General features: G+C 45.9%; 1 protein-coding gene across 6 annotated transcripts in view; it reads right to left on the reverse strand.

Moving 5' to 3' along the window:
- nphp4 (nephronophthisis 4) overlaps positions 1–26,255 on the reverse strand; it is a 532,906-nt gene that overhangs the window by 367,244 nt on the left and 139,407 nt on the right. For all 6 annotated transcript variants that reach the window (XM_068017516.1, XM_068017513.1, XM_068017512.1 and 3 more), the window contains one exon: positions 14,532–14,687. In XM_068017516.1, coding sequence (XP_067873617.1) covers positions 14,532–14,687 — 156 coding nt within the window. The remainder of the gene's footprint in view (positions 1–14,531; positions 14,688–26,255) is intronic.

Raw genomic sequence — 26,255 nt, forward strand, 5'->3', positions numbered from 1 at the left:
CCTCCCTAACCCCTGCTCTTCTCACACCTGTTTTCTCTCCTGCCCGCTGTTCAAATTTCTGTAGTGTTTTGAAACATTCTCAATGTGAAGAGCACTGTACAAGTTGTTAGTTTCATATATTTCTCTGATTCTGCTCAAAAATATTCAGCAGAAATGAAGAAAAACAAATGTCTCACATCTATTCTGATAGATAGCATTTTGAGATTGACAACTGGCAAAGCATTCAACAAAGGATTAGTCATCATTACTGTCACTCACCAATAAATGTTTTGAATGAAGCAGGGATAACAACTTGGCTGCTGTATCTGAACACAAAACATTGCACCATATACATTGAGTCACAGTTGCTTGGTTCCCTGGCCTCCATTATTTACTCTTCCTGGTTAACATAAACCACAGCACTCAACTCCCACCACTGTAGAGCTCAGAACACAAAGTTCAATTCAAAACCTGCTCTGCATCATATTTAATATTCATAAATGAAATGAGGATCTAACAAAATAGGGTAGCACCTCCCCAATGGCTCATGGATTATTTCAGTACTTAGAACGTTCCTGGAGTCTGATGGACTGAGATGATCCAATATTCAATCCCTGATCGACATTGTTAGCTGATCTCAGCTATGATGACAGTAAGGAGGCTGCAATTGTGCTGAGCAACACCAGACTAAGGAGACAGACTATTTTAAAAAAGCAAGTTAGTGATCCTGCTCCTGATCACTATCCAGTGACCCTATGGGAAATTGTATATATGTGAATGCTGCGCCATGATGGCCTCCACAGTCAAATAGCCCACCCATACTGGGGTCACTGATGCATTTGAAGTCCTGCCTTTATAGGAGAGGAGAGATAGACAAAGTATAGGGACATTGAAGGGAAAAAGAGGAAATTTTGTCTTGTTCCTACTCCATCCCACTTTAAGTTTCTGCACTGACTGAGAGGGACGACAACCTGCTCTGAATCATTTTCCAATAGCAGCTTAGGATGGCCATCATCAGAAGTGCGCTGATTTCCCCTCCTCCTGAATTCTAGCGAGGCTCAGCAGAGCAGTTGGATTAGGTCATCTGTCTGCTTTTGCAAAGCTTATCATCTTCTGATATTTTAAATATGTTATTTTCATCTTTATCTTTTTGCTGCTTTAGTCTATGGAACTAAAACTAATGGCAGACATTCTTAATCAATGAAAAAGAAGCATACAGCTCTTAATTCAATCATTTTTATCCACAAAATTAACAGAAGCCACTTCCAAAAATAGTCTTTTGGAGTGCCATGAGGTTTTTATGTTAATAGATACCAGCAGTCTCTTCTGATGTGACTGTTAAAACTAACATTACATCTGTCAACAGTAAACATGTTGACAGTTTACCCACCTCTACATATGTTTAGTGCCATAATTATACATGTAAACCCCCCAACCGTCATTTTCTGACAAATTCTCCTGTGCCAAAGCAACGTGCAGTGCAAACTGTTGCAATCTCTGATGTGTATACAAACACTTCATGTTGTAAAGCATCATTAATTTATCCAAGTCCATTCTAAAATCTTTCAAAAGAAAATGTTTAAACCAACAAGGATAAGAAGAAAACAAAGGTAATACTTAATAAAATGTTATATGGTAGAAAGCAATAATTAAACTTCTTTATATAAATCCAGTAAATAAATCACACATTGTGGTAATGATCACTCTCCTCCTGGAGAGTGCTCCTCTGCAGACATCAGCTGAGCACATTGGACTTGGCTATGATGTTCCTTACAGTCAACAGCCGAACAACATTAGTTGTCTACACTCACAAATAAAGTACCTGTGGAGACACCTATGGAACTATATGCCAACAAAAATTAGGGATTCAGGAGGGGCAAAATGAAAATATTTAATAACACAAACTAAAGACCTGACTGAAGAACAGGGAGCCATGAGAGGCAGTACTCATTTCGATCTGATATTTGGAAATGACTGAGACAATCTAAAGGGAAATCAAGTCATAGCCCCATCAAGGGGCAGCAATCATCGAATGAGTGAGTTAAACATGATTTGGGATGCAGAAATTCAGAACCAGGTATATAACTTTAAAAAGGCTATCAAAGAAATGAAGGAACAACTTAAGCAAATTGGCAGGGCTGGGGTGAGGGAGGGAGTGGGGTGCTAGTGACTCAACAACACTATTAGAGGACAAGTGCCACACCTTTAAAGGCATAATGTTGAACATGCAGGATAAATACAACCCTGGAAGCAGAAAGATCCAACTAAACAAGTGTAGCCTTAAATGGATTAATAAAAAAATCAAATGTGGAATAGAGAGAATAAATACTTCTACATTTTTCTGCAATGAATGTTAAACAAGTGTTCAGAGAAACAAAGGATAGTTGAGAAAAAGCATAACTGCAAATGTGAAATATTGCAGTATTTCAACAGTAATCGGGCAGTCAACATGGATTCAGAAGGGGAAGATCCTGCCTAATTAAACTCTAGCCAGTTTAACAAACTTTTTGCCCAAGCTATTGGTCCTCCATTTTAATATCTCCTTATGTGGCTCACTGTCAAAGTTTTGCCTGATAATCACTCCTGCGAAGCATCTTGGGACGTTAACTACATTATAAGTGCTACATAAATCCAAGTCGTTGTTTGAAGAGTAGAGTGCGCCTGGACTCCGCACTGGGACAACGGTTGCCTCCAATTTAGATCAATGGCTTGAACTCAGAAACCCATGAAAATTGGTGAAATTTGTAGATGATATCAAACAAGGGGGGACACTGGAATCAGAAGCAGCAGCTCGGACATTACAAAATTAGTTAACAAAATACCTATGTGGTCTGAATAGCAGATGAAATTAATACAAGTGAAAAGAACTGGACACGGGGAAAAAAAAATGAGTGACCCACATATCCCATGAATGGTGCTGAAATAGCTGAGGATGAAGTTGAGAGACTTAGAAGTCTCTTAGTTGACTCAACACACATGTCCACCAAAGTAGAGCACACTTTGAGTACTGTGTCCAGTTCTGTTAGCAAGAGATATTGAGGCATTGGAGACAGTGTAGAGAAGAGAGTCAAAATGTTCATCTCCAGGAAAGACTGGAGAATCATGGGTTTGTTAACCTGGAAAGGAAGCACTCAGAAGTGACCTTGCAGAGACATGTAAGGTGAATCTGGAAAATGATTTTAAAATAAATTGAGAGAGCAGAGCCATCGGACACATGTTCAAACTAGTAAAAGTCAAATTTAGGACTGATATCAGGGAAAATTTCACATAAAAAGTGCTTAATATATAGAATGGACTCCTAGGAAAGCAGTATAGGCAAAAACTCTAAAATCATTTAAGAACTATTGGTTATTGCAATGGGAGGGATTTTAGGGTCTTTTTGGATGGATCCATAATATTATATCTTGTGGGATCATGTTGCTTTGCAACAAATGTGTTTGCAAACAGTTCCCATTTATGCTATAATATAACGTTGTCTTATTAAAATACATAGTGTCACTTGTATGTGACATCATTGTAACAATATTAGTGCTGTCTGAAATAAAAACAGAAAGTAATGGAAATACTCAGCAGGTCTGGCAGCATCTGTGGAGAGATAAAGAGAGTTACCGTCAGAATTGAAACATTCTCTCTCCACAGATGCTGCCTGACCTGTTGAGTATTTCCAGCACTTGCTGTTTTTATTTCAGATTTCCAGCATCCGCAGTATTCTGCTTTTACTTTCGTGCTGTCTGAAACTTCTCATTCTTCTAAAAAAAATCTTGTCACTTTTTCATTCAGATACGCAACTTAAAATCTCGTCATTTCCCATGCTTTACTGACCTATATTAGATTTTACTTGTATAATAAACTGGAACTGATGTCACAGATTGCCATAGCTTTCCATTTAAAAAATAGCTAGCTCTACATAAGGGCACCCCAATATTCAGAAAACTGATCTGGCCCTGGATAATAGTGGGATATGGGGTGGTGAAGAAACCATGGCTGACCTGGTTTGTTACAACTTTGCAAATGCAGCCCCAGTGATTGATAAAGTAATACATAATTCATTTTTGCCTCATCTTCCAGGAAGATGGCAGGACTCTGCTGATAGGTGTGCAGCAATAGAAGGAAGTTTAGATAGTCTGCTGGCAGGACCACGCAGAGCAGATATTACACTCACAGGAAATGGGAGTAATAGCAAGCAAGAGAACAAGATGCAACAGCAACTAAAATAAGTTTGGACAGCATACACCCAAGCAGGATGGTTTGTAGAATTATCTCACTTCTAGCTTAGCTTTGGATAGTTCATTCCCATTTTATCTGTCATTACAACATAAAAGAAATTCTAACGCATCCTATCCCTGTTCCAACAAAGATGTGCTTTCATCATTTGCTGGCTGTGGAGGAGTTTTTTTCCTGTGGCAAGTTTTGTATGGGATATTTATATGATGAATATATTATGGTTCTGTTAAGGTTGGAGGATGAAATTCCAGCACAAGTGCAATACTAAGGCAACTTCACAAGCTTACAAGTCACGTGCGCAACTTTATTTTAGCAACCATAAACTTTCCCTGACGTGTACCTGTCAGTCTAAACAAGTGGGCCTGGAGCTCAAACTACAAGTGACAGCCTGCAGATGCTGAGTGCTGCTACTGGTTTGCCTTTCCGATCAGGATTTTCCACTTCTACATTCATCCAGTCCGCAATTATCGGCCCATTAAGATGAATGGTGTGAAAACCTCAGGCTGCGGAGCACAAAGATTAAAGATCCTTGCCCAACCTCTTGAGAGTGGTCTACCTGTTATCAGAGTGACTTATGACACCTAATTTCTACGGCAGCATTGCCAAAGACAGGACACATGTATAAAGGAAAGCAACTTTGCTTCTGCTTCTCATTTGAGAATGAGATCATGTAAGAGTGGTATTTCTAACAAATAGTTAGATCTTTTATTGGTGAGTTTACTCAGATGTTTACAAGAAATCTTGTAGGTTACTTCATTCTGATATAAGTATTTATAGTTAAGGTTGATGAACTCAATGATCTTCCGTTTAAGAACAAAACAGCAAATTTTCTGGCTGATTTTGTAAGTCAGTATATTACTAGATTCAATTCATCATATTTTTCGCCGAGTTGGCTGATCTAAACCAGGGCAGAGGTGAGGCTTTACAATTAACCCTGGGAGGAGGGGAAAAAGAAAGCAGCCAGGGATCTCATTCCTGGTTGCTATTTAATGACTTCTGTTGGAAAAATTTGAAAGGAACAAGTTTGATTTAAGTAGCAATATGCTCCAGCATCAAGGCTCAGATGTGAAGATTGACCATTTAGGCCAGGTACCAGTGAGCGATTAGGTTCTGTTGAGTCTTGTTTGCATACGCATCACTCTCCAGTAGCAATGGGGAGCAAGGAGAGAAAAGGCAACAAAAAAATTAAAGCTATATTTCACTTTTCCAGTAGCAAATGTCAAATTTATCTAAAAACCTGACTTTAAATCAAGACTGCCTGTGAACTTGTAAATGAGCCCTGTTCCCACCTGTCAACCACTGCATCCCCCTCACCTCACATCTTGCTATTGCAAATCATCTACTCTCGTTGCTTTAATTCAACCTTCTTAAATAAAATGCACAAATCGTTTATGCAAACACACTTCAAACACAAAACAGCACCTAATATGCACAGCACAAACACCACATAATCAAATTCACAAACTGTAGAGCTGTCCAGAAGCTCTCCTTAAGCTTCGTACACAGATCCAATCACTGAGCCTGAACTTATAGCACTGATTCTCAGTATGAATGAAGCAATCTCTTTTTTCAGGTCAAAGAAAACAAGGCCACTTAACACAAAGTTTGTCTATCACATATGTGCCTCTCATGACTGAGCAGCGACTGTAATAATTTTTCTGTTTGATCACTTGCAGAAACAACAAGGACAGAAGAATGGTCACGGCCTAGGCATTGTGTTTGGCACTATAATTTGGAGGTAAGCTTGAACAACCATGATGAGTGTGAATATTCTGGTGCCTGTCACAGTTCTCTGCATTCCAGGACACAATATTATGAGAGTGAACCTGAATATATCGCTGCAAACATCCCATTCATTTTGTGGAATAAAATTCTTAGCTTATTCCAGAAGCAGAAAGGGATAAACTATGACCAATTGTAAGTTGCCCCTGGTCGTCTTTTTCTCTCTCCTCACCTTCCTTTTTGTTTCTTCTCTGACCTTCCCTCTCTTCTTGCATATCTTTGCTCCTACCCTTACTTCCCTTCTGTTTCCCTCTCTCTCCTACCCCTTCCTTTTTGCTTTTCTCTTTTTCACTTTCCTTGATTTTCTTTCTCCTTTCCTTGCTCATTCCTTTACCTTCCCTTTTGTTTCTCTCTCTCCTATAAGCCTGCTCCTATTTATAATCATTCTGTTTTACATGACCTTCTTAATTCTTTTCATTGCAGGATGTTGGGTGCAGTGAACAAGGAATGCACACAGCCGAGGGAGCAGTGCAGTGCTACTGAAAGAGCATGCAGAGCAGCATTAGGGCTACTGAGCACAGAGAGTGGGTTGGGCTGTTGAAGTAGCACACAGAGAATGGGTGCGTGCCACTGAAAGAGTACACTGCCAAAAGAGGGGCTCCTGAGGCTTTGTGTGACAAAGTAGTAAGAGACTATAACCTTCCTGCAACATTTTGTAGGTTACAGTCCAAAAGTGTGAGGAGGGGATAGCAAAAGGAAGCATGCCCCTTTTTGCCAGTGTGGAGGCCCATCATCTTTATAACCAAAAAATTATAGAAACTTGGGTGACTAATTAGTTTTCAGGACTATCATCTTCTCAAATCATGATGAAGCAAACAATGGGACCTGCAAGCTCAGGCAGCCTATGTTTCCTATAATCTATAATAATATTACACACATTTCTGTCTGTCTGCAATTTTCTGATTGGTCAATGGGTTGATTTGGTGGGTGGAGACTGGCGCACGCGCCTCAGTTATTGGACTCCGGCGCTCACTGCTCCTCAGCTTCAGTTACTGGGCTCCGGCTCTCACTGATCCCCGGCCTCGGCCACTGGGCTCCAGTACTCACTGCTCCCCGGCCTGAGTTACTCGGCTCCAGTACTCACTGCTCCCCGGCCTGAGTTACTGGGCTCCGGCTCTTACTACTCCCTGGCCTGAGTTACTGGGCTCCGGCTCTCACTACTCCCTGGCCTGAGTTACTGGGCTCTGGCTCTAATTGCTCCCCGGCCTTGGTTACTGGACTCTGGTTCTCACTTCTTCCCAGCCTCGGTTACTGGACTCTGGTTCTCACCTCTTCCCAGCCTCAGTTACTGGACTCTGGTTCTCATTGCTCCCTGGCCTTGGTTACTGGACTCCGGTTCTCACTGCTCCCCGACCTCGGTTACTGGACTCCGGTTCTCACTGCTCCCCGACCTTGGTTACTGGACTCTGGTTCTCACCTCTTCCCGGCCTCGGTTACTGGACTCTGATTCTCATTGCTCCCCGGCCTTGGTTACTGGACTCTGGTTCTCATTGCTCCCCGGCGTTGGTTACTGGACTCTGGTTCTCATTGCTCCCCGGCCTTGGTTACTGGACTCTGGTTCTCATTGCTCCCCGGCCTTGGTTACTGGACTCTGGTTCTCATTGCTCCCCGGCGTTGGTTACTGGACTCTGGTTCTCACTGCTCGCCAGCCTCGGTTACTGGACTCTGGTTCTCACTTCTTCCCGGCCTCAGTTACTGGACTCCGGTTCTCACTGCTCCCCGACCTCAGTTACTGGACTCCGGTTCTCACTGCTCCCCGACCTCAGTTACTGGGCTCTGGCTCTCACTGCTCCCGGCCTCAGTTACTGGGCTCTGGCTCTCACTGCTCCCGGCCTCAGTTACTGGGCTCCAGCTCTCACTGATCCCCGGCCTCGGCCACTGGACTCCGGTTCTCACTGCTCCCCGACCTCGGTTACAGGGCTCTGGCTCTCACTGCTCCCGGCCTCAGTTACTGGGCTCCAGCTCTCACTGATCCCCGGCCTCGGCCACTGGACTCCGGTTCTCACTGCTCCCCGACCTCGGTTACTGGGCTCTGGCTCTCACTGATCCCCAGCCTCGGCCACTGGACTCCAGTTCTCACTGCTCCCCGACCTCGGTTACTGGGCTCTGGCTCTCACTGCTCCCCGGCTTCAGTTACTGGGCTCCGGCTCTCACTGCTCCCGGCCTCAGTTACTGGGCTCCGGCTCTCACTGATCCCCGGCCTCGGTTACTGGACTCAGGTTCTCATTGCTCCCTGGCCTCGGTTACTGGACTCAGGTTCTCATTGCTCCCCGGCCTTCATTGCTCCCTGGCCTTGGTTACTGGACTCAGGTTCTCATTGCTCCCCGGCCTTCATTGCTCCCTGGCCTTGGTTACTGGACTCAGGTTCTCACTGCTCCCCGGCCTCGGTTACTGGGCTCTGGCTCTCACTGCTCCCCGGCCTCAGCCACTGGGCTCCAGCTCTCACTGCTCGCCAGCCCCGGCCAGTGGGCTCCGGCTCCCACTGCTCCCCTGCCTCAGTTACTGGGCTCCAGCTCTCACTGCTCCCTGGCTCTCATTGCTCCCCGGCCTCGGTCACTGGGCTCACCAACTAAAGCCTGGCTCGGGTATAAAACTAAAACCCGACCTAGGCACGACCCGACCACAGCCAACCCGAACTCAACCCGAGCCAGAGACCTTGAATTTTTTTTCACGCCCGACCCAACCTGACACGAATATTCTTCATCCATTCTAGCAACAGGCTATTCCTGCAGCTAGTGTTGTGCGGTATCATGGGTAAGCCTGATCTCATGACTTCCCGGAAGCAGCACCGTCCAGCCCGATCCAACCCGAGCCCGAATGCTGCACTTGGAAATTCGACCTGACCCGAAACCGACAAACGTAGTCGGGTTTGGGTTGGGTATCCAGGCTTTAGCTCCAGCTCTCATTGCTCCTCAGCCTCAGTTGCTGGGCTCCCGCTCTCACTGCTCCCCGGCCTCGGTTACTGGGCTCCAGCTCTCGCTGCTCCCCGGTCTCGGTTATTGGGCTCCAGCTCTCGCTGCTCCCCAGCCTCGGTTACTGGGCTCCAGCTCTTGCTGCTCCCCGGCCTCAGTTACTGGGCTCCGGCTCTCACTGCTCCTGGCCTCGGTTAATGGGCTCCAGCCCCTGGCCCTCGCAGTTCCCCAGCCTCAGTTGTTGGGCTCCAGCCCCCCGGCTCTTGCTGCGCCCGGCCTCGGTTAATGGGCTGTAGCTCACATTGCTCCCTGACCTCTGTTAGCGGGCTCCAGCCTCCCACTGACGGCTCTTGACGATGATGGGGAGGGGCGGGTGGTGGGCAGAGGAGTGGAAGCAGCAATGGGGGGGCGGGGGTTGGGAGATGGCATGGGAGGTTGGGGGGGGGGCTGAGGGAGGAACAGCATGGAGGGAGTGGGACATGGCATGGGATGGAGGAGATTTGGCATGGACAGGGGACGGCATGGGAGAGATGGAATGTTAAAGCACGGGAGGGAGGGGTGGAAGGCATGGGAAGGAGGGAGGAACGGCATGCGAGGGAGGGAGTGCTGGGGACAGCATGAGAGGGAGGGAAGTGTGACAGCGTGGGAGGGAGGGAGGGATGGAAGGCATGAAAGGGAGGAAGGGGGCAGCTTGGAATGGGGAGGAATGGCCTGGGAGGGGTGGAATATGGGAAGGGGATGGCTTAGGAATAAGGGGAATGGGATGGGCTTCATATGAGAGGGATGAAAGGAATGGGATGGGTAAAGCACGACAGGGATGACAATGGGAAGGTTGGAATGGCATGGGACATTGAGTGACATGTAGAAAAACTTTTTCACGCAGCGAGTGGTTAAGGTCTGGAATGCACTGCCTGAGAACATGGTGGAGGTAGGTTCAATAGAAGCATTCAAAAGGGAGACAGGCAGTTATACGAAAAGGAAGAACGTGCAGGGTTATGGGGAGAAGACAGGGGAATGGAACAGAGAGAATTTCTTTTGGAGAGCCAGTGAGGACACGATGGGTTGAATGGCCTCCTTCTGCACTGTAATGATTCTGTGATTCTGTGGGATGTGGATATAAAGAAGTACTGCTGCAATAAAGATACTAATGTCCCTACAAATATTTTGCTGGTCTCTGCTAGTTCTTTATATTTCTTATGCTTTTATATTCTTTATATTTCAAAGGAATCTCATTTCCATTGAATCATTAAGAAACAAAGAAAGAACTTGGATTTATCTAGCACCTTTACATTTTCAGAACACCCCAAAGCACTTCACAGTCAATGGAGCCTTTCTGAAGTGCACGGCAGCCAGTTTGCAGACAAGATCCCACAAACAGCAATGAGATAAATGACCAGTTATCTGCTTTTGGTGATGTTGATTGCAGCAAGAATGTTGCCAGGAGATTGGGAGAATTCACTACTCCTCTTCATTTAATGCCATGGGATATTGCACATCCACATGAATACACAGCCAGGCTTCAGTTTATCTTTTCACCTGAAAGACAGCACCTCCATGGATGAGTCATTCTCTCAATAATCCACTGACATGTCAGCCTAGAATATATGCTCATGTCCTAAAGTGAGCAGCAACCTATTGACTCAGAGCTGGGAGTGCTACCAAGATGACAAGCTGAGAAAATAACAGCTCTTCATAATTATTGAACATAAGTCTATCTGTCTAAAGTGACCAGGAAAGAAACAAGACTGTTTGGTTTTGTTGAAGTGTCAGGCAAGCCTCCCACCTACCAACACTGAGGCACACATTATTTCACCACATGAACATTAAAACTTAAAATTGCAAGCCCCTGACTGGAAGGACATTTGCATAGTACTCGCAGTGTTGGAACAAAAGGGACCCAGTCATTGCTTCCCTAATGCACAGAAGAAATGGTCAGACCAGTTTTAGTCACATGACTAGCTGACTGTTGAAATTTGAACTTCCAACAGAGGATTTGAACTCAGAACGCCGTGTGCTCCTGGAACTGAAGCAAGAATTACAGCCTCTCCTGTCTGCCTGCTCCCATCTCCTTCCCACAGAACTGTATCTTGTGAAAACACGTGAAACTCAAGAGAGAAGTCTCCTATGTGAACAAGGTTTAAGAAGAACACTGGGCCCTGACAAAAGCAAGACTACTTACAATCAAGGACTAAACTGCAAGCTCAAAGCACTGTAACAAGATATTGCCTCAAACTGTTCCGCCTTATCTTTTCTTCTCTTCTCTTTTCTATCCCTATCTGCATGTGTATATCGCGTGTGCATGCTAGCGTGGGTGCATCGTATATCGGTAGGCGTGAACCGTGTTAGAGTTTAAGTTTAAGGTTTAATAAATTTCGCTTCTTCTTTAAACCTGAGAAAACCTGGTGTGCTCATTTCTTTGCCTTATAATTGAAAACTGGGAGCAAAGATTCACAAAAAGGAGAGCTCAAAACACAGTGTTTAAAATTAAACCCTGTTACACTAAGGCCAGGTAAAGACAGCAAAAAACCGCTAGACAAGTTTCTCACCTGGTCATAACAGTAGTGTAACCGGTGTGCAAGAGCGAGCACAGAAAGTATGACAAAGCCTTGCCCACAGGAATTAAGCCGAGACATTTAATTGAAGTAAATTCTAAAATAGTTACATAACCTGTTTCAGATTCCAGCTATAGGTACGTAGGAGCAGGTGTAGGCCATTCAGCCCATCGAGCTTGCCCCACCATTCAATATGATCATGGCTGATTATCCACTTCAATGCCTTTTTCCCACACTATCCTCATATCCTCTTATGTCATTTGTATTTAGAAATTTGTCAATCTCTGCTTTAAACATACTCAATAACTGAGCTTCCACAACCCTCTGGGATAGAGAATTCCAAAGATTCACTACCTTCTTAGTAAAGAAATTTCTCCTCATCGCTGTCCTAAGTGGCTTCCCCCTTATTTTGAAATTGTGTCTACTGGTTCTAGACTCCCCAACCAGGGGAAACATCTTAGCTGCATCTGCCCTGTCTATCCCTTTAAGTATTTTGTAGCTCTGCGGTCACCTCTCATTCTTCAAAACTCCGGAGTATACAGGCCCAGTTTCCCCAATCTCTCTTCATAGGACAATCCCGCCATTCCAGAACAAGTCTGGTGAACCTTCGTTGCACTCCCTCTATGGCAATAATATCCTTCCTAAGGTAAAGGGACCAAAACTGCACATAGTACTCCCGGTGCGATCCAACCAAGGTTCTATACTATTGAAGCAAGACTTCACTCCTCCTGTACTCAAATCCTATTGTGATAAAGGCTAACATACCATTAGCCTTCTTAATTGTTTGCTGCATCTGCATGTTAGCTTTCAGTGACTTATTGACAAGGACATCCAGGTCCCTTTGTACATCTACACTTTCTAAGCTCTTACTATTTAAGAAATACTCTGCACATCTATTCCTCCTACTAAAGTGGATAACCTCACATTTTTCCACATTCTATTCCATCTGCCTCGTTGTTGCACACTCACTAAGTCTGTCCAAATTCCCTTGAAGCCACTTTCCATCTTCCTCACAACACACATTCCCACCTAGTTGTGTGTCATCCATGAACTTGGAAATATTACATTTGGTCCCCACATCTAAATCATTGATATATACTGTGAACAGCTGGGGCCCAAGCACTGATCCCTGCGGTACCCCACTAGTCACAGCCTGCCAACACGAGAATGACCCGTTTATTCCAACTCTCTGCTTCCTGCTCGTTAACCAATCCTGAATCCATGCCAGTATATTACCTCCTATCCCATGTGCTTTAATTTTGCTAACCAACCTCCTGAGAGGGACTTTATCAAAAGCCTTCTGAAAATCCAAGTATACCATGTCCACCGACTCTCCTTTATCGATTCGGTTAGTAACATCCTAATCATTTTTCAGCTGGCACAGACACGATGGGTCAAGTGGCCTCTTTCTGTGCCTTAAAATTTCTATGATTCTAAGAAAAAACTCCAACAGGTTCGTCAAACATGATTTCCCATTCATAAATCCATGTTGACTATGCCCAATTAGGTCATTAGTATCCAAGTGTCCATTTATCACATCCTTTAGAATAGATTCTAGCATTTTCCCAACGACTGATGTAAGGCTCAACAGTCTGTAATTCCCATTTTCTCTCTCCCTCCCTTCTGAAATAGTGGGGCGACATTTGCGACCTTCCAATCTGCAGGAACTGCTCCAGAATCCATACAATTTTAGCAGATGATCACCAATGCATCCACAATCTCCATTGCTACCTCTGTCAACACTCTGGGATGTAGAATATCTGGTCCTGGGGACTTATCAACTTTCAACCCCATTAATTTCTCCAAGATAATCTTCTTACTAATACTGATTTCCTTCAATTCCTCATTCCCCCTAGTCCCTTGGATCTCTAATTCTGTGAGATTTCTTGTATCTTCCTCAGGGAAGACAGACACAAAGTAATCATTTAGCTTCTCTGCCATGTCTCTATTCCCCATTATAAATTCTCCTGACTCTGCCTGTAATGGGCCCACATTTGTCTTAGTCATAGTCATAGTCATAGTCATACAGATACAGCACAGGAACAGGCTCTTTGGCCCACCAAGTCTGTGCTGACCAACAACCACCTATTAATACTAATCCTACATTAATCCCATATTCCCTACTACATCCCCACCATTCTCCTACCACCTACCTACACTAGGGGCAATTTACAATGGCCAATTTACCTATCAACCTGCAAGTCTTTGGCTGTGGGAGGAAACCGGAGCACTTGGCGGAAACCCACGCGGTCACAGGGAGAACTTGCAAACTCCACACAGGCAGTACCCAGAATTGAACCCGGGTTGCTCGAGCTGTGAGGTCGCGGTGCTAACCACTGCGCCGCCCTGGCCCCGTCTTAGCCAAACGTTTCCTTTTTACGTACATGTAGAAGCTTTTACAGTCCATTTTTATATATTTTGCTACCTTACATTCATATTCTATTCTCCCTTTATCAGTTTCTTCATCCTTCTTTGCTGTATTTAAAATCTTCCCAATCCTCAGGTTTACCACTATTTCTGGCAACTTTATAGGCCTTTTCTTTTAATCTTATACAATCCTTTGTTATCTCCGGTTGACTGCCTTTACTTTTGGGGTTTTTGTGCCTTGAAGGAATGTATAGTTGCTGTAAACTATGTAATATTTCTTTGAAGACTATCCATTGCTTATGTACTGTCATATCTTTTAATGTATTTTCCCAATCCACCTCAGCCAATTTGCCCCTCATACCTTCATAATTTCCTTTGTTCAAATTTAACACCTTAGCTTCAGATTGAACTACCTCACTTTCAAACATAATGTAAAATTTTATCATATTATGGTCACTCCTCCCTAAAGATTCTTTTACAAGATTAATTAGCCCTTTCTCATTACATAATACTAGATCTAAAATAGCCTGTTCTCTAATTGGTTCCTCAACATACTGCTCTAGAAATCCATCCCTAACACACTCCAGAAACTCATCCTCCACAGCATTAGTGCTCATTAGGTTTACCCAGTCTATATGCAGATTGAAGTCACCCATGATTACTGCATTACAGCCATTGTCTACAGTCAATGAGTACGCTGGTTTCTGTTACTTACTTGTCTGTTTAGAAGGTGCAACCACCCCAGGAATTGTTTCTGACCCAGAGACCAACATGTTTTCAAGGATGAGGTGACTGACTTCCAATAGGGGAGGATGAGTCGATAACGAGTAAAAAATGGTGCTGCCCTCAATCAACGTCATAAATATATTCTCTAAAACAAAGAGAGAAATACATCAGTTAGTTATTATCTGTCATCCAATAACATATTGGGCCGAATTTTCATTTGGCTGCGGAGGTGAAAATGGAGTCGGAAAGGCCCGCAATTTCCTGCTACTGGCAGCATGCCAGTCTCCCGCCATGGTCCCACCTCCGGGCAATTTTCATGGAGTAGGGATCGGGGAAACTCTGCACACGCCAACTGGATATTTCCAGTCAGCATGCGGAGCCCCCCACGAAGGCCAAAACATGGCCAACGGATGGAGGCAGCCTCCCAGTAGCAGACGGGGCTGGGAGGGAGCCACCACTCCATCCATCTAGGGAACCACCCCCGCCTGACATCGACGTCAGGCTACAGCTGCGGCCAATGGCTATCCAGCAGAGAGGTTACCCCTCCATGATGACAGACTGGCAGCTGTGCCCGCTTTGATTTTAAAAATTTGTAAAATTGTTCAGAGGGTGCCTCCATCTTGAGATGCCGTCTCTTTCTCCTACCTACATCGCCAGGTCCCACATCCAACAGTGGGGATTCCGATCTCTCAATGCTGCAGGGCCTCCTATTTGCCCTCCAACCTCGGGAGCCCGCCATTTGTCCATAATAGACAGGGCTCCCAGAGGCAGTCACTTAATTGGCCTTGAAAAATCATCCTCTGGGTCCCAGTGCCAGCATGTGTAAGTTCCCGGCCCGCACTTTCTTCCAACAGCAGGATCGGGACCCAAAAACGAAAATCCAGCCCATTGTTTCTTTAAATATACTTTTACATGTTTTCCTGCAAGAATGTTATATCCTATTTACACCTGGGCATTGGTGAAATAGGATGTAATATTTACACTTTGTTACAAACACTAGTGAGATTAGTGTTGTTACTACTCTTTACAATTGACCTGCCATTCAGAGTCATTGGGGGGGAATTTCCCCAGGCCGTTGGCAGCGGGTCTGCAAGTGGGGGCGGCACAGTGGTTAGCACCGCAGCCTCACAGCTCCAGGGACCCAGGTTCGATTCTGGGTACTGCCTGTGCAGAGTTTGCAAGTTCTCCCTGTGTCTGCGTGGGTTTTCGCCGGGTGCTCCGGTTTCCTCCCACATCCAAAGACTTGCAGGTGATAGGTAAATTGGCCGTTGTAAATTGCCCCTAGTGTAGGGAAGTGATAGGGAATATGGGATTACTGTAGGGTTAGTATAAATGGGTGGTTGTTGGTTGGCACAGACTCGGTGGGCCGAAGGGCCTGTTTCAGTGCTGTATCTCTAAATAAATAAAAAAATAAATAAAATCAGGAAAAAAGCCGTCGGGCTGGTATGCCAATGTCTTCCCATGTCTTTCTGTCTTTCCCATGGGGGGAAACTGGGAGTCTTGTCGGCAATTTGCATGGCAGCAGCGGGAAGGCAATTGAAGTATTTAAGGAGGCAATCGAGGGATTGCATTTACACACAAAGCCCTCAGGTAAAGCTAGAGCAGCACCTTTAAAAATTGAAAACCTCCTTAGCAACCTGGTGGCCATATTAGAATGGAGTCACTGTCTCTAGGTGAAAAGCATCAATCACCAATGCCATATTCTTATGTGCAAAAAAATATCAGTAGCATTGAGAATAGTATAGCCCTTGAAAAACATGTTCTGAGGCAGGGTCCCATACGCCAACCCACCTTTTCTCTTTCTAGATGCTGAAGGACCTGCTGTGTATCTCCAGCATTTTCTGTTGGTTAATTTCAAATCAATTTAAATTTCAAGTTGTAATAGAGTTAGGATGGCATTTGTCCATCAAATGCATTCCTCAGGACTAATTTAGAAAATAAAGAAAAAGAAGGAAGCTCTCTAACTAAGCAATTTCAATTTTAGTTGCTTTCTTTCCAGCATTATCCAGCCTCCAGTGCTGAATTTCCGTCACATAGCCTCAGCTCAGATCCAAAAGCAAAATACTGCGGATGCTGGAAAAAGGAATGGAAACAGAAAATGCTGGCAATACTCATCAGGTTAGGCTGCATATGTAGAAAGAGAAACAGAGTTAACATTTCAAGTCAGAACTGACGAAAGGTCATCAACCCAAAACACTGGGCTGGATCTTGTTCTCCTCCCGACGGTAGGTTTCATGGCGGGGTAGGGCCGGAGAATTGGAGCAGCAGCGGCCGCCATGGAACCCGACGCCTGGATCGCCGGTTCTAATTCTCCCGGGTGTGGGATAGGCCGACGAAGGCCTTCCCGCTCGGGCCAAATAAGGACCTCTTCCTGCCGCTGCTGACATCAACAGAATACTTCAGTGTCACCTGTCAGCAGCATAGTTTACATTTTTTTTGTTTAGTCATGGGGGATACACATCAGATGTTATCTCTCAGTGATATGCCCTTTTATCTTACAGAATCCCTTTTGAAGGTTCAAGATTTATAAACAAAAATAATTAGTACTTGTTTATAGACCAATCATGAGCGTGTGTGTACACTGCAGAGAGAGAGGAGATGTTCTTAATGAGGGGAAGGTCATGCAGCACTTGGAAATCAGTAACAATATTTTCTGAAGGTTATGTAACAAGATTTGAACTGTTGAAGCTCTATAAAAAGTGTGGAGAGAATGTTGAAGTGGCCTGGAAAATGCAAGACATGGGTAAGATTTTGAGCCCCTGTTGGGGCCGGGAACGGGGGAGCCAGGTGGGCGCTAAAAATAGTGTCTCCGGCCTGCATGCGTGGCAGTCTCTGACTCCATCCTGCCCCTGGGCCATATCCCCAAAAGTGGGATAAGTGGGTGGCAAGGCTAACCGCCCAACGGGTAAGACTATAAGAAACAGACGCAGGAATAGGCCTTTTATCCTCTTAAGCCTGCTCCACCATTCAGTAAGATCATGGCTGATCTGATTGTGGCCTTCACTCCACTTTTCCACCTGCCTCCCATAGCCCTTTACTCCCCTGTGGATCAAAAATCTTGTTCAGCCTTGAATATATTCAATGCCCAACCTCCACTGCTCTCAGGGGTATAGAATGTCAAAGATTAACGACCCTCAGAGAAGAAATTCCTCCTCATCTCTGACTTAAATGGGAGACTCCTGATTTTGCAATAATGCCCCCTAGTTCTAGATTCCCCCACGAGGGGAAACATCTTCTCAGCCTCTGCTTTATCAAGCAGAATCTTATATGTTTCAGTAAGATCACCTATCATTCTTCTAAACTCCAATGAGTACAGGCCCAACCTGCTCAACCTTTTCTCATAAGACAACCCCTGCAACCCAGGAATCAACCTAGTGAACCTTCTCTGAACTGCTTGTTCATGGCCACCTAAGGCCAAGTGAAGGAGGCCATCTGGAATTTTCTGACCCCCATTACATCCTGACAGTGGGTTCAGAAGCCCACAAAGAAAATTCAGCCCATGCTGTGCTGTTGCCAGACTCAGAATGAAAAAACAAAATAAAAAGGTTCTCAGCTAAAATTCTATATCAAGTAAATTAATTCTGCTAATCATGTAAATTAAGAGTCTGACAGTTCTACAATGCTTCCATACATTGTGGATAACTGTGGAGAATTATATTTTACAGTGAAGCTGGCACTTGAGTACCCAGGTCCTTGAACATTTCAGGGTGCAGCAGATTGTGGACCTGGGTCACCAGCTACGCTACTATATACAAATGGTCAGAGCTGCAGGACACAGAGGCACCAAAGGAAAGCTGTGGGTATATTATATCTGTCTTTTAGATATATTAAACCGAGGCCCTGTCTGCCCTCTTAAGTGAACGTAAAAGATCCGATGGTACTTTCCATGGTGTCCTAGCCAATATACATCCCTTAACCATCATCATCGCTAAAACGATTATCTGGTTATCACATTGCTGTTTAGGGACCTTGTTGTGTGTACAATGGCTGCTGCATTTCCAACACCTAGGACAGGTGCTTTGGGAGCCCCTTGCTGTATCAGACCAGAAGCTAGCTCGTAAGAGATGCCCTTTATTAATAATGGGAAAGGGAAGGATCCATTAGAAATGCACAACACAGCTTCCAGAAAAATACATATTTGATTGTCTCTAAAGACTATCACAAGAACCTTGAATGAGGGAAATCCGATAGACATTGTCAACCAGAGCTTGCAGAAATCCTTTGATAAGGTACCTTGCATTAGGTTACTTCATAATATAGAATCTTGTGGTACCAGCAGGAACTTGAAACGCTGGATTAGGAATTGGCTCCATTCCTGTAGCCAATTTACTGTAATTAACGGTTGCAGTTTAACCTGGAGGCACATTATCAGTGGCATTCCTCAGAGATTGGTCCTAGGCGCGCTACCCTTCACTGTCTTTATTAATGACCTTAACAGTGATGTTTGGATGGTCAGTAAATCTGCAGATTACACCTGTGCAAGGATGAAAGTAGTAGAGAAATGCATTCAAATGTAAAAAAAAGTTGGTTTGCTAGGGGAGTGGCTCCACCAAGGACAAATAACTGGAAGTCTGGGATTGTCCACCACTCGAAGCAGCCCCAGTGCCGTCTCCAGGCTCTGGTCCCTGGCATAGCGGACAGGCTTCCCACACAGACACTACCATCAGCACGGGGAGCTGGCACCGGACTACCTGCAGACAGCCAGTAGTCACGCTACACCAACAGTAGCAGTTGCAGGGGCCCGCTGAGAGGCCTACCCGCCCCGGCCGGGACACAGCGTGGGGCTGCAGTTGGAGATTAGCCCGGTGCTGCACAGCCAGAGACATCGCAGAGGCAAGGGACGGGTGTGGGCCCGAGGACTGGTTACAGGCCCGCGTTCGGTGGAGCCCCGAGTTGGAGATTCCCGGAGTCAGCGACTCACATCGACATCAGCACCAACAACGGCTTCTTCCCAGAGTTAAATCCGAAAGTGCGATTAAAGATCAGAGAGCAGCCATCTTTGGGAGGGGCTGCAAGGTCGCAGTGCTGCTTCTAAGGTCAAAGTGCGGGCTTTGGTGTACGTCAGGCTTCGGTAAGGAGGGTGAGTATTGACCAGATAAGGCTTAATTTTTTTTTATTCCCAATTTCTGACTTTCTTTCTTTCTTTTAAGCCAGAAGTAACGCGAGGGGTGGAAATGGCAGTCAGTGGGGTAGTATGCTCCTCCTGTGAAATGTGGGAGATCAGGGAGAAGTCAAATGTCCCTGATGACTACGTTTGCAGGAAGGGTGTCCAGCTACAGCTCCTTTCAGATCGCATGGATCGTTTGGAGCGGCAGTTGGACTCACTGAGGAGCATACAGGAGTCAGAAAGTATCACAGATAGGAGTTTCAGAGAGCCGGTCACACCGCAGGTTCAGCCAAATAGATGGGTGACTGCCAGGAGGGGCAGGCAGGTAGTGAAGGAGACCCCTGTGGCTATTCCCCTCAATAACAAGTATGCTGTTTTGGATACTGTTGGGGGGGATGGCCTCTCAGGGGAAAGCAGCAGCAGCAGCCAGGTCAATGGCACCATGACTGGCTCTGTTGTACAGCAGGGAAGTTCAAAGTGTAGGCGAGCGGTAGTGATAGGGGACTCTATAGTCAGGCGCACAGATAGGCGTTTCTGTGGCCGCAAGCAAGAATCCAGGATGGTGTGTTATCTCCCTGGTGCCAGGGTCAAGGATGTCTGAGCGGGCACAGGGGAGGGTGAGCAGCCAGAGGTCGTGGTCCATATTGGTACTAACAACATAGGCAGGAAGAGAGATGAGGTACTGCAAAGTGAATATAGGGAGTTAGGCAGAAGGTTAAAAAGTAGCACTTCTAGGGTTGTAATTTCAGGATTACTCCCTGTGCCACATGCTAGTGAGGGTAGGAATAGGAGGATAAGGCAAATGAATGCGTGGCTGAAGAGCTGGTGTAGGCGGGAGGACTTCAGCTACTTGGACGATTGGGATCTCTTCTGGTGCAGAGGTTACCTGTACAAGAGGGACGGGTTGCATCTGAACTGGAAGGGGACCAATATCCTTGCGGGGAGGTTTGCTAGTACGACTAAGGAGGGTTTAAACTAGTCTGGCAGGGGGGGTGGGACCCAAAGTAGTGGATGAGATAGTTGAGGCAAATATAGAGGTTAAAGCAAGCAAGACCAGTAGGCAGGCCGGGCAGGGGCAGGACAGGGAGCGTGGAAGGTCTGGTAGACTAAACTGCATTAACTTTAATGCAAGAAGCCTTACAGGTAAGGCAGATGAACTCAGAGCATGGATCGGTACACGGGATTGTGATATTATAGCTATTACGGAAACGTGGTTGAGGGATGGGCAAGACTGGCAGCTCAATTTTCCGGGGTACCAATGCTTCCGGCATGACAGAGGTGGAGGTAAGAGAGGAGGGGGAGTTGCCCTATTGATTAGGGAGGACATCACGGCAGTACTTAGAGAGGATATCCCGGGGGGGAACGTCCAGCGAGGCCATATGGGTAGAACTTAGAAATAAGAAAGGGTGATCACTTGATGGGATTATACTATAGGCCTCCCAATAGTCAGAGGGAATTGGAGGAGCATATATGTAGGGAAATCACAGATAGGTGTAGGAATTATAGGGTTGTAATAGTAGGTGATATTAACTTCCCTAATATTGACTGGGGCTGCCTAAGGGATCAGATGGGGAAGAATTTGTTAAGTGTGTCCAGGATAGTTTTCTGAAGCAGTATGTGGATGGCCCTACTAGAGAAGGGGCTACACTCGACCTCCTCTTAGGAAATGAGGCTGGGCAGGTGGTTGATGTGTCAGTGGGGAGCACTTTGGGACCAGTGACCATAACTCTATTAGCTTCAAGATAGTTATGGAAAAGGATAGGACTGGTCCTCAAGTTGAGTCCGAAATTGGGGGAAGGCTAATTTCGATTGCATCAGACAGGAACTATCAAAAGTTGATTGGGAGAGGCTGTTTACAGGTAAAGGGACGTCTGGCAAATGGGAGGCTTTTAAAAGTGAGATAGGAAGAGTTCAGGGCTGGCATGTACCTGTTACATTGAAGGGCAAGGTTGGCAAGTTTAGGGAACCTTGGTTGACGAGGGATATTGAGGGTCTGGTCAGGACAAAGAAGGAGGCATATGTCAGGTGTAGACATCTGGGATTCAGCGAGTCCCTCGAGGAGTATAAGGGATGTAGGAGTACACATAAGAAGGAAATTAGGAGGGCAAAAAGGGGCCATGAGATTTCCCTGGCAGATAAGATAAAGGAGAATCCTAAAAGATTCTATAAGTATATTAAGAGTAAAAGGGTAACTAGGGAGAGAGTAGGTCCCCTTAAGGATCAGTGTGGTAATCGATGTGTGGAGCCACGGGAAATGGGAGAGGTCTTAAATGAAAACTTCTCGTCTGTATTTACCGTGGAGAAGGACATGGAAGCTAGCGAGTTCAAGGGAGGGAACACCGATATCCTGGAGCATATCAACATTACAAAGGAGGTGTTGTTGGAGGTTTTGAAGCACATTAAGGTGGATGAATCTCCAGGGCCTGACCAGGTGTATCCTAGGATGCTATGGGATTCAAGGAAGGAGATTGCTGGGGCCCTGGCAGTGATTTTTGTATCATCGTTAGCCACAGGTAAGGTACCGGATGTCTGGAGGATAGCTAATGTTGTGCCTTTATTTAACAAGGGCAACAGGGATAAGCCAGGGAACTACAGGCCGGTGAGCCTTACATCAGTGGTGGGAAAGTTATTGGAAGGGATTCTGAGAGACAGAATTTATATGCATTTGGAAAGACAAGGTCTGATTAGGGATAGACAGCATGGCTTTGTGCGTGGGAAATCACGTCTCACAAATTTGATTGAGTTTTTTGAGGAGGTGACCAAGAGGATTGATGAGGGCAGGGCAGTGGACTTTGTCTACATGGACTTTAGCAAGGCCTTTGACAAGATCCCGCATGGTAGGCTGGTCTGGAAGGTTCGAACACGTGGCATCCAAGGTGAGCTAGCCAATTGGATACAAAACTGACTTGGTGATGGGAGGTAGAGGGTGGGAGTGAAGGGTTGTTTTTCAGATCGGAGGCCGATGACCAGTGGTGTGCTGCAGGGATCAGTGCTGGGCCCTCTGTTGTTTGTCATCTATATTAATGACTTGGATGAGAATGTAGGGGGCATGATTAGTAAATTTGCAGATGACACCAAAATTGGTGGTATAGTGGACAGTGAAGGCGGTTGTCTAAGGTTACAACAGGATATAGATCAACTGGGAAAGTGGGCAAGGGATTGGCAAATGGAATTTAATGCAGACAAGTGTAAAGTGATGCATTTTGGGAAGTTAAACCAGGGCAGGACATATACAGTGAATGGCAGGGCCCTGGGGAGTGTTGATGAGCAGAGAGACCTTGGGGTGCAAGTACATAGTTCCCTGAAAGTGGCAACACAGGTAGACAGGGTGGTGAAGAAGGCATATGGCATGCTTGCCTTCATTGGCTGAGGCACTGAGTATAAGAGTTGGATTGTCGTGTTACAGTTGTACATAACGTTGGTTAGGCCACACTTGGAGTACTGTGTGCAGTTCTGGTCACCGCACTACAGGAAAGATGTGATTAAGCTAGAGAGGGTGCAGAAAAGATTCACAAGGATGCGGCCTGGTTTGGAGGGCTTGAGTTACAAAGAGAGATTGCACAGGCTGGGTCTGTTTTCCCTGGAGCGAAGAAGGCTGAGAGGGGACATGACAGAGGTATATAAAATTATGAGAGGCATTGATAGGGTAGATAGCCAGAGTCTGTTTCCCATGGTAGGGGTGACTAAAACTAGAGGGCACAGATTTAAGGTGAGAGGGAGGAGGTTTAAAAGGGATCAAAGGGATAAATTTTTCACACAAAGAATAGTGGGTATCTGGAATGAGCTGCCAGAGGAGGTGGTGGAGGCAGGAACAGTAGCAACATTTAAGAGGCATCTGACTCTATGGCCAGGTACTTGAATGAGCAAGGCATAGAGGGATATTGGAATTAATGCATGCAGGTGGGATTAGTATAGATAGACATTATGGTCGGCATGGACCGAAGAGCCTGTTTCTATGCTGTACAACTATGACTAACATTTAACTTAAATAAATATAGTATAATACATGTAGGTAGGACCAACACAGAATGCATGTATCATTTGCAAGGAACATTACTGAAAGAGACTGAAGGAGAAAAATGATCCATGTGTTATTGTGCACAGATCACTGAATGTTCCTGACCAATGTACAGAAACTGTAGCTACAAATTATTACATAGTATTACAAAATACTTACAGGGAAGAAACAGGCCATTCAACCTAAAAGGTCTATGTCGTGTTTATGCTCCATCCAAACCCCCTTCCCATCCCTCCTCATCTAACACTATCAGCATATCCTTCTATTCCTTTCTTCCCAATATGCTTACCTAGCTTCTCCTTGAATCTATTTATGCTATTCGCCTCAATTACTCCTTGTGGTAGCAAGTTCCACATTCTAACTACTCTGAGTGAAGTAGTTTCTCCTGTATACCCTACTGGATTTATTATTGATTACCTTATGCTTAACAGATAATCCGGAGCGGAACCCCGTAGGCGGTCATGTGTCACCTTTGGCATGTTTCCGGCGGTTCCTGCAGCCATACTGGTGCCAAACGTCGTGCTCTGCACTCCTTTGGACCCCACCAGAAAGGCCGAGAGGGGGGTTTTGACGACTGGGCAACTCTCAAACTCCATAAATTCGCCCAGGCATGCGCCATGGAGAGGTCACTCTATAGTTGCCTCACAGCGACTGAAACAACACGGAAGGCAGCAGTTACGAGTTATAAGTCCAGATAAATTGGCGTAGAAACTGGGCCCCACAGGTTGCCTTTGTCGGTGGGAGAAGTCATTGCACCTCACTGGACAGCTACCGCCCGCCTCAAACCCGGCAGCCCCCGGTCAATAAGGTTCTGTCCCGCCACAGTCTACCTGCTTCAATGGGTGCTTGGAGCTCAGGGTCATTGCCCGAAAGGTGGACTGATACACCGCACCAAACAACACGAAAAAAGGAAAGAAGGTACCAGCCCTTCGCTTTGCAAGCTGGAACGTCAGAACTATGTGTCCTGGCCTGTCGGAAGACCTTACACTAATCAACGATTCTCGGAAGACCGCCATCATTAACAATGAGCTCAGTCGACTCAATGTAGACACTGCAGCACTTCAGGAAACTCGCCTCCCCGAGAGTGGATCTCTAGCAGAGCAAGACTACACCTTCTTCTGGCAGGGCAGGGCTCCTGAAGAACCAAGACAGCATGGAGTGGGCTTCGCCATCAGAAACTCCTTGCTCAGCATGATAGAGCCTCCTTCAAATGGCTCGGAACACAGACTGTCCATCCGACTGCTCACCACCTCTGGTCCAGTACGCCTACTCGGCATCTGTGCTCCAACACTCTGCTCCCCACCTGAAGCTAAAGATCAGTTCTACGAGGAACTCCATAACATCATTAGCAGCATCCCCAACACCGAACACCTGTTACTGCTGGGGGACTTTAATGCCAGGGTTGGGGCCGACCATGACTCATGGCCCTCCTGCCTTGGGCGCTATGGCGTTGGAAGGATGAATGAGAACGGGCAGAGACTGCTTGAGTCGTGTACCTATCATAACCTCTGCATCACCAACTCGTTCTTTCACACTAAACCCTGTCATCAGGTTTCATGGAGGCGCCCAAGATCGTGTCGTTGGCACCAGCTAGACCTCATTGTCACAAGGCGAGCCGCCTTAAACAGTGTTCAAATCACACGCAGCTTCCACAGTGCGGACTGCAACACCGACCACTCCCTGGTGTGCAGCAAGGTTAGACTCAAACCAAAGAAGTTGCATCATTCCAAGCAGAAGGGCCACCCGTGCATCAACACGAGCAGAATTTCTCACCCACAGCTGTTACAAAAATTTCTAAATTCACTTGTAACAGCCCTTCAAAACACTCCCACAGGGGATGCTGAGGCCAAGTGGGCCCACATCAGAGATGCCATCTATGAGTCAGCTTTGACCACCTACGGCAAAAGTGCGAAGAGAAATGCAGACTGGTTTCAATCTCATAATGAAGAGCTGGAACCTGTCATAGCCGCTAAGCGCATTGCACTGTGTGAACTACAAGAAAGGCCCCTGCGATTTAACATCCGCAGCACATAAAGCAGCCAGAAACACTGCACAAAGAACAGCCAGGCGCTGCGCAAACGACTACTGGCAACACCTATGCAGTCATATTCAGCTGGCCTCAGACACCGGAAACATCAGAGGAATGTATGATGGCATTAAGAGAGCTCTTGGGCCAACCATCAAGAAGATTGCCCCCCTCAAATCTAATCAGGGGACATAATCACTGACCAACGCAAACAAATGGACCGCTGGGTTCAGCACTACCTAGAACTGTACTCCAGGGAGAATGTTGTCACTGAGACTGCCCTCAATGCAGCCCAGCCTCTACAGTCATGGATGAGCTGGACATACAGCCAACCAAATCGGAACTCAGTGATGCCATTGATTCTCTAGCCAGCGGAAAAGCCCCTGGGAAGGACAGCATTACCCCTGAAATAATCAAGAGTGCCAAGCCTGCTATACTCTCAGCACTACATGAACTGCTATGCCTGTGCTGGGACGAGGGAGCAGTACCCCAGGACATGCGCGATGCCAATATCATTACCCTCTATAAAAACAAAGGTGACCGCAGTGACTGAAACAACTAC

Source organism: Heterodontus francisci, chromosome 37 (genome assembly GCF_036365525.1).
Source record: "Heterodontus francisci isolate sHetFra1 chromosome 37, sHetFra1.hap1, whole genome shotgun sequence".
Taxonomy (NCBI): Eukaryota; Metazoa; Chordata; class Chondrichthyes; order Heterodontiformes; family Heterodontidae; genus Heterodontus; species Heterodontus francisci.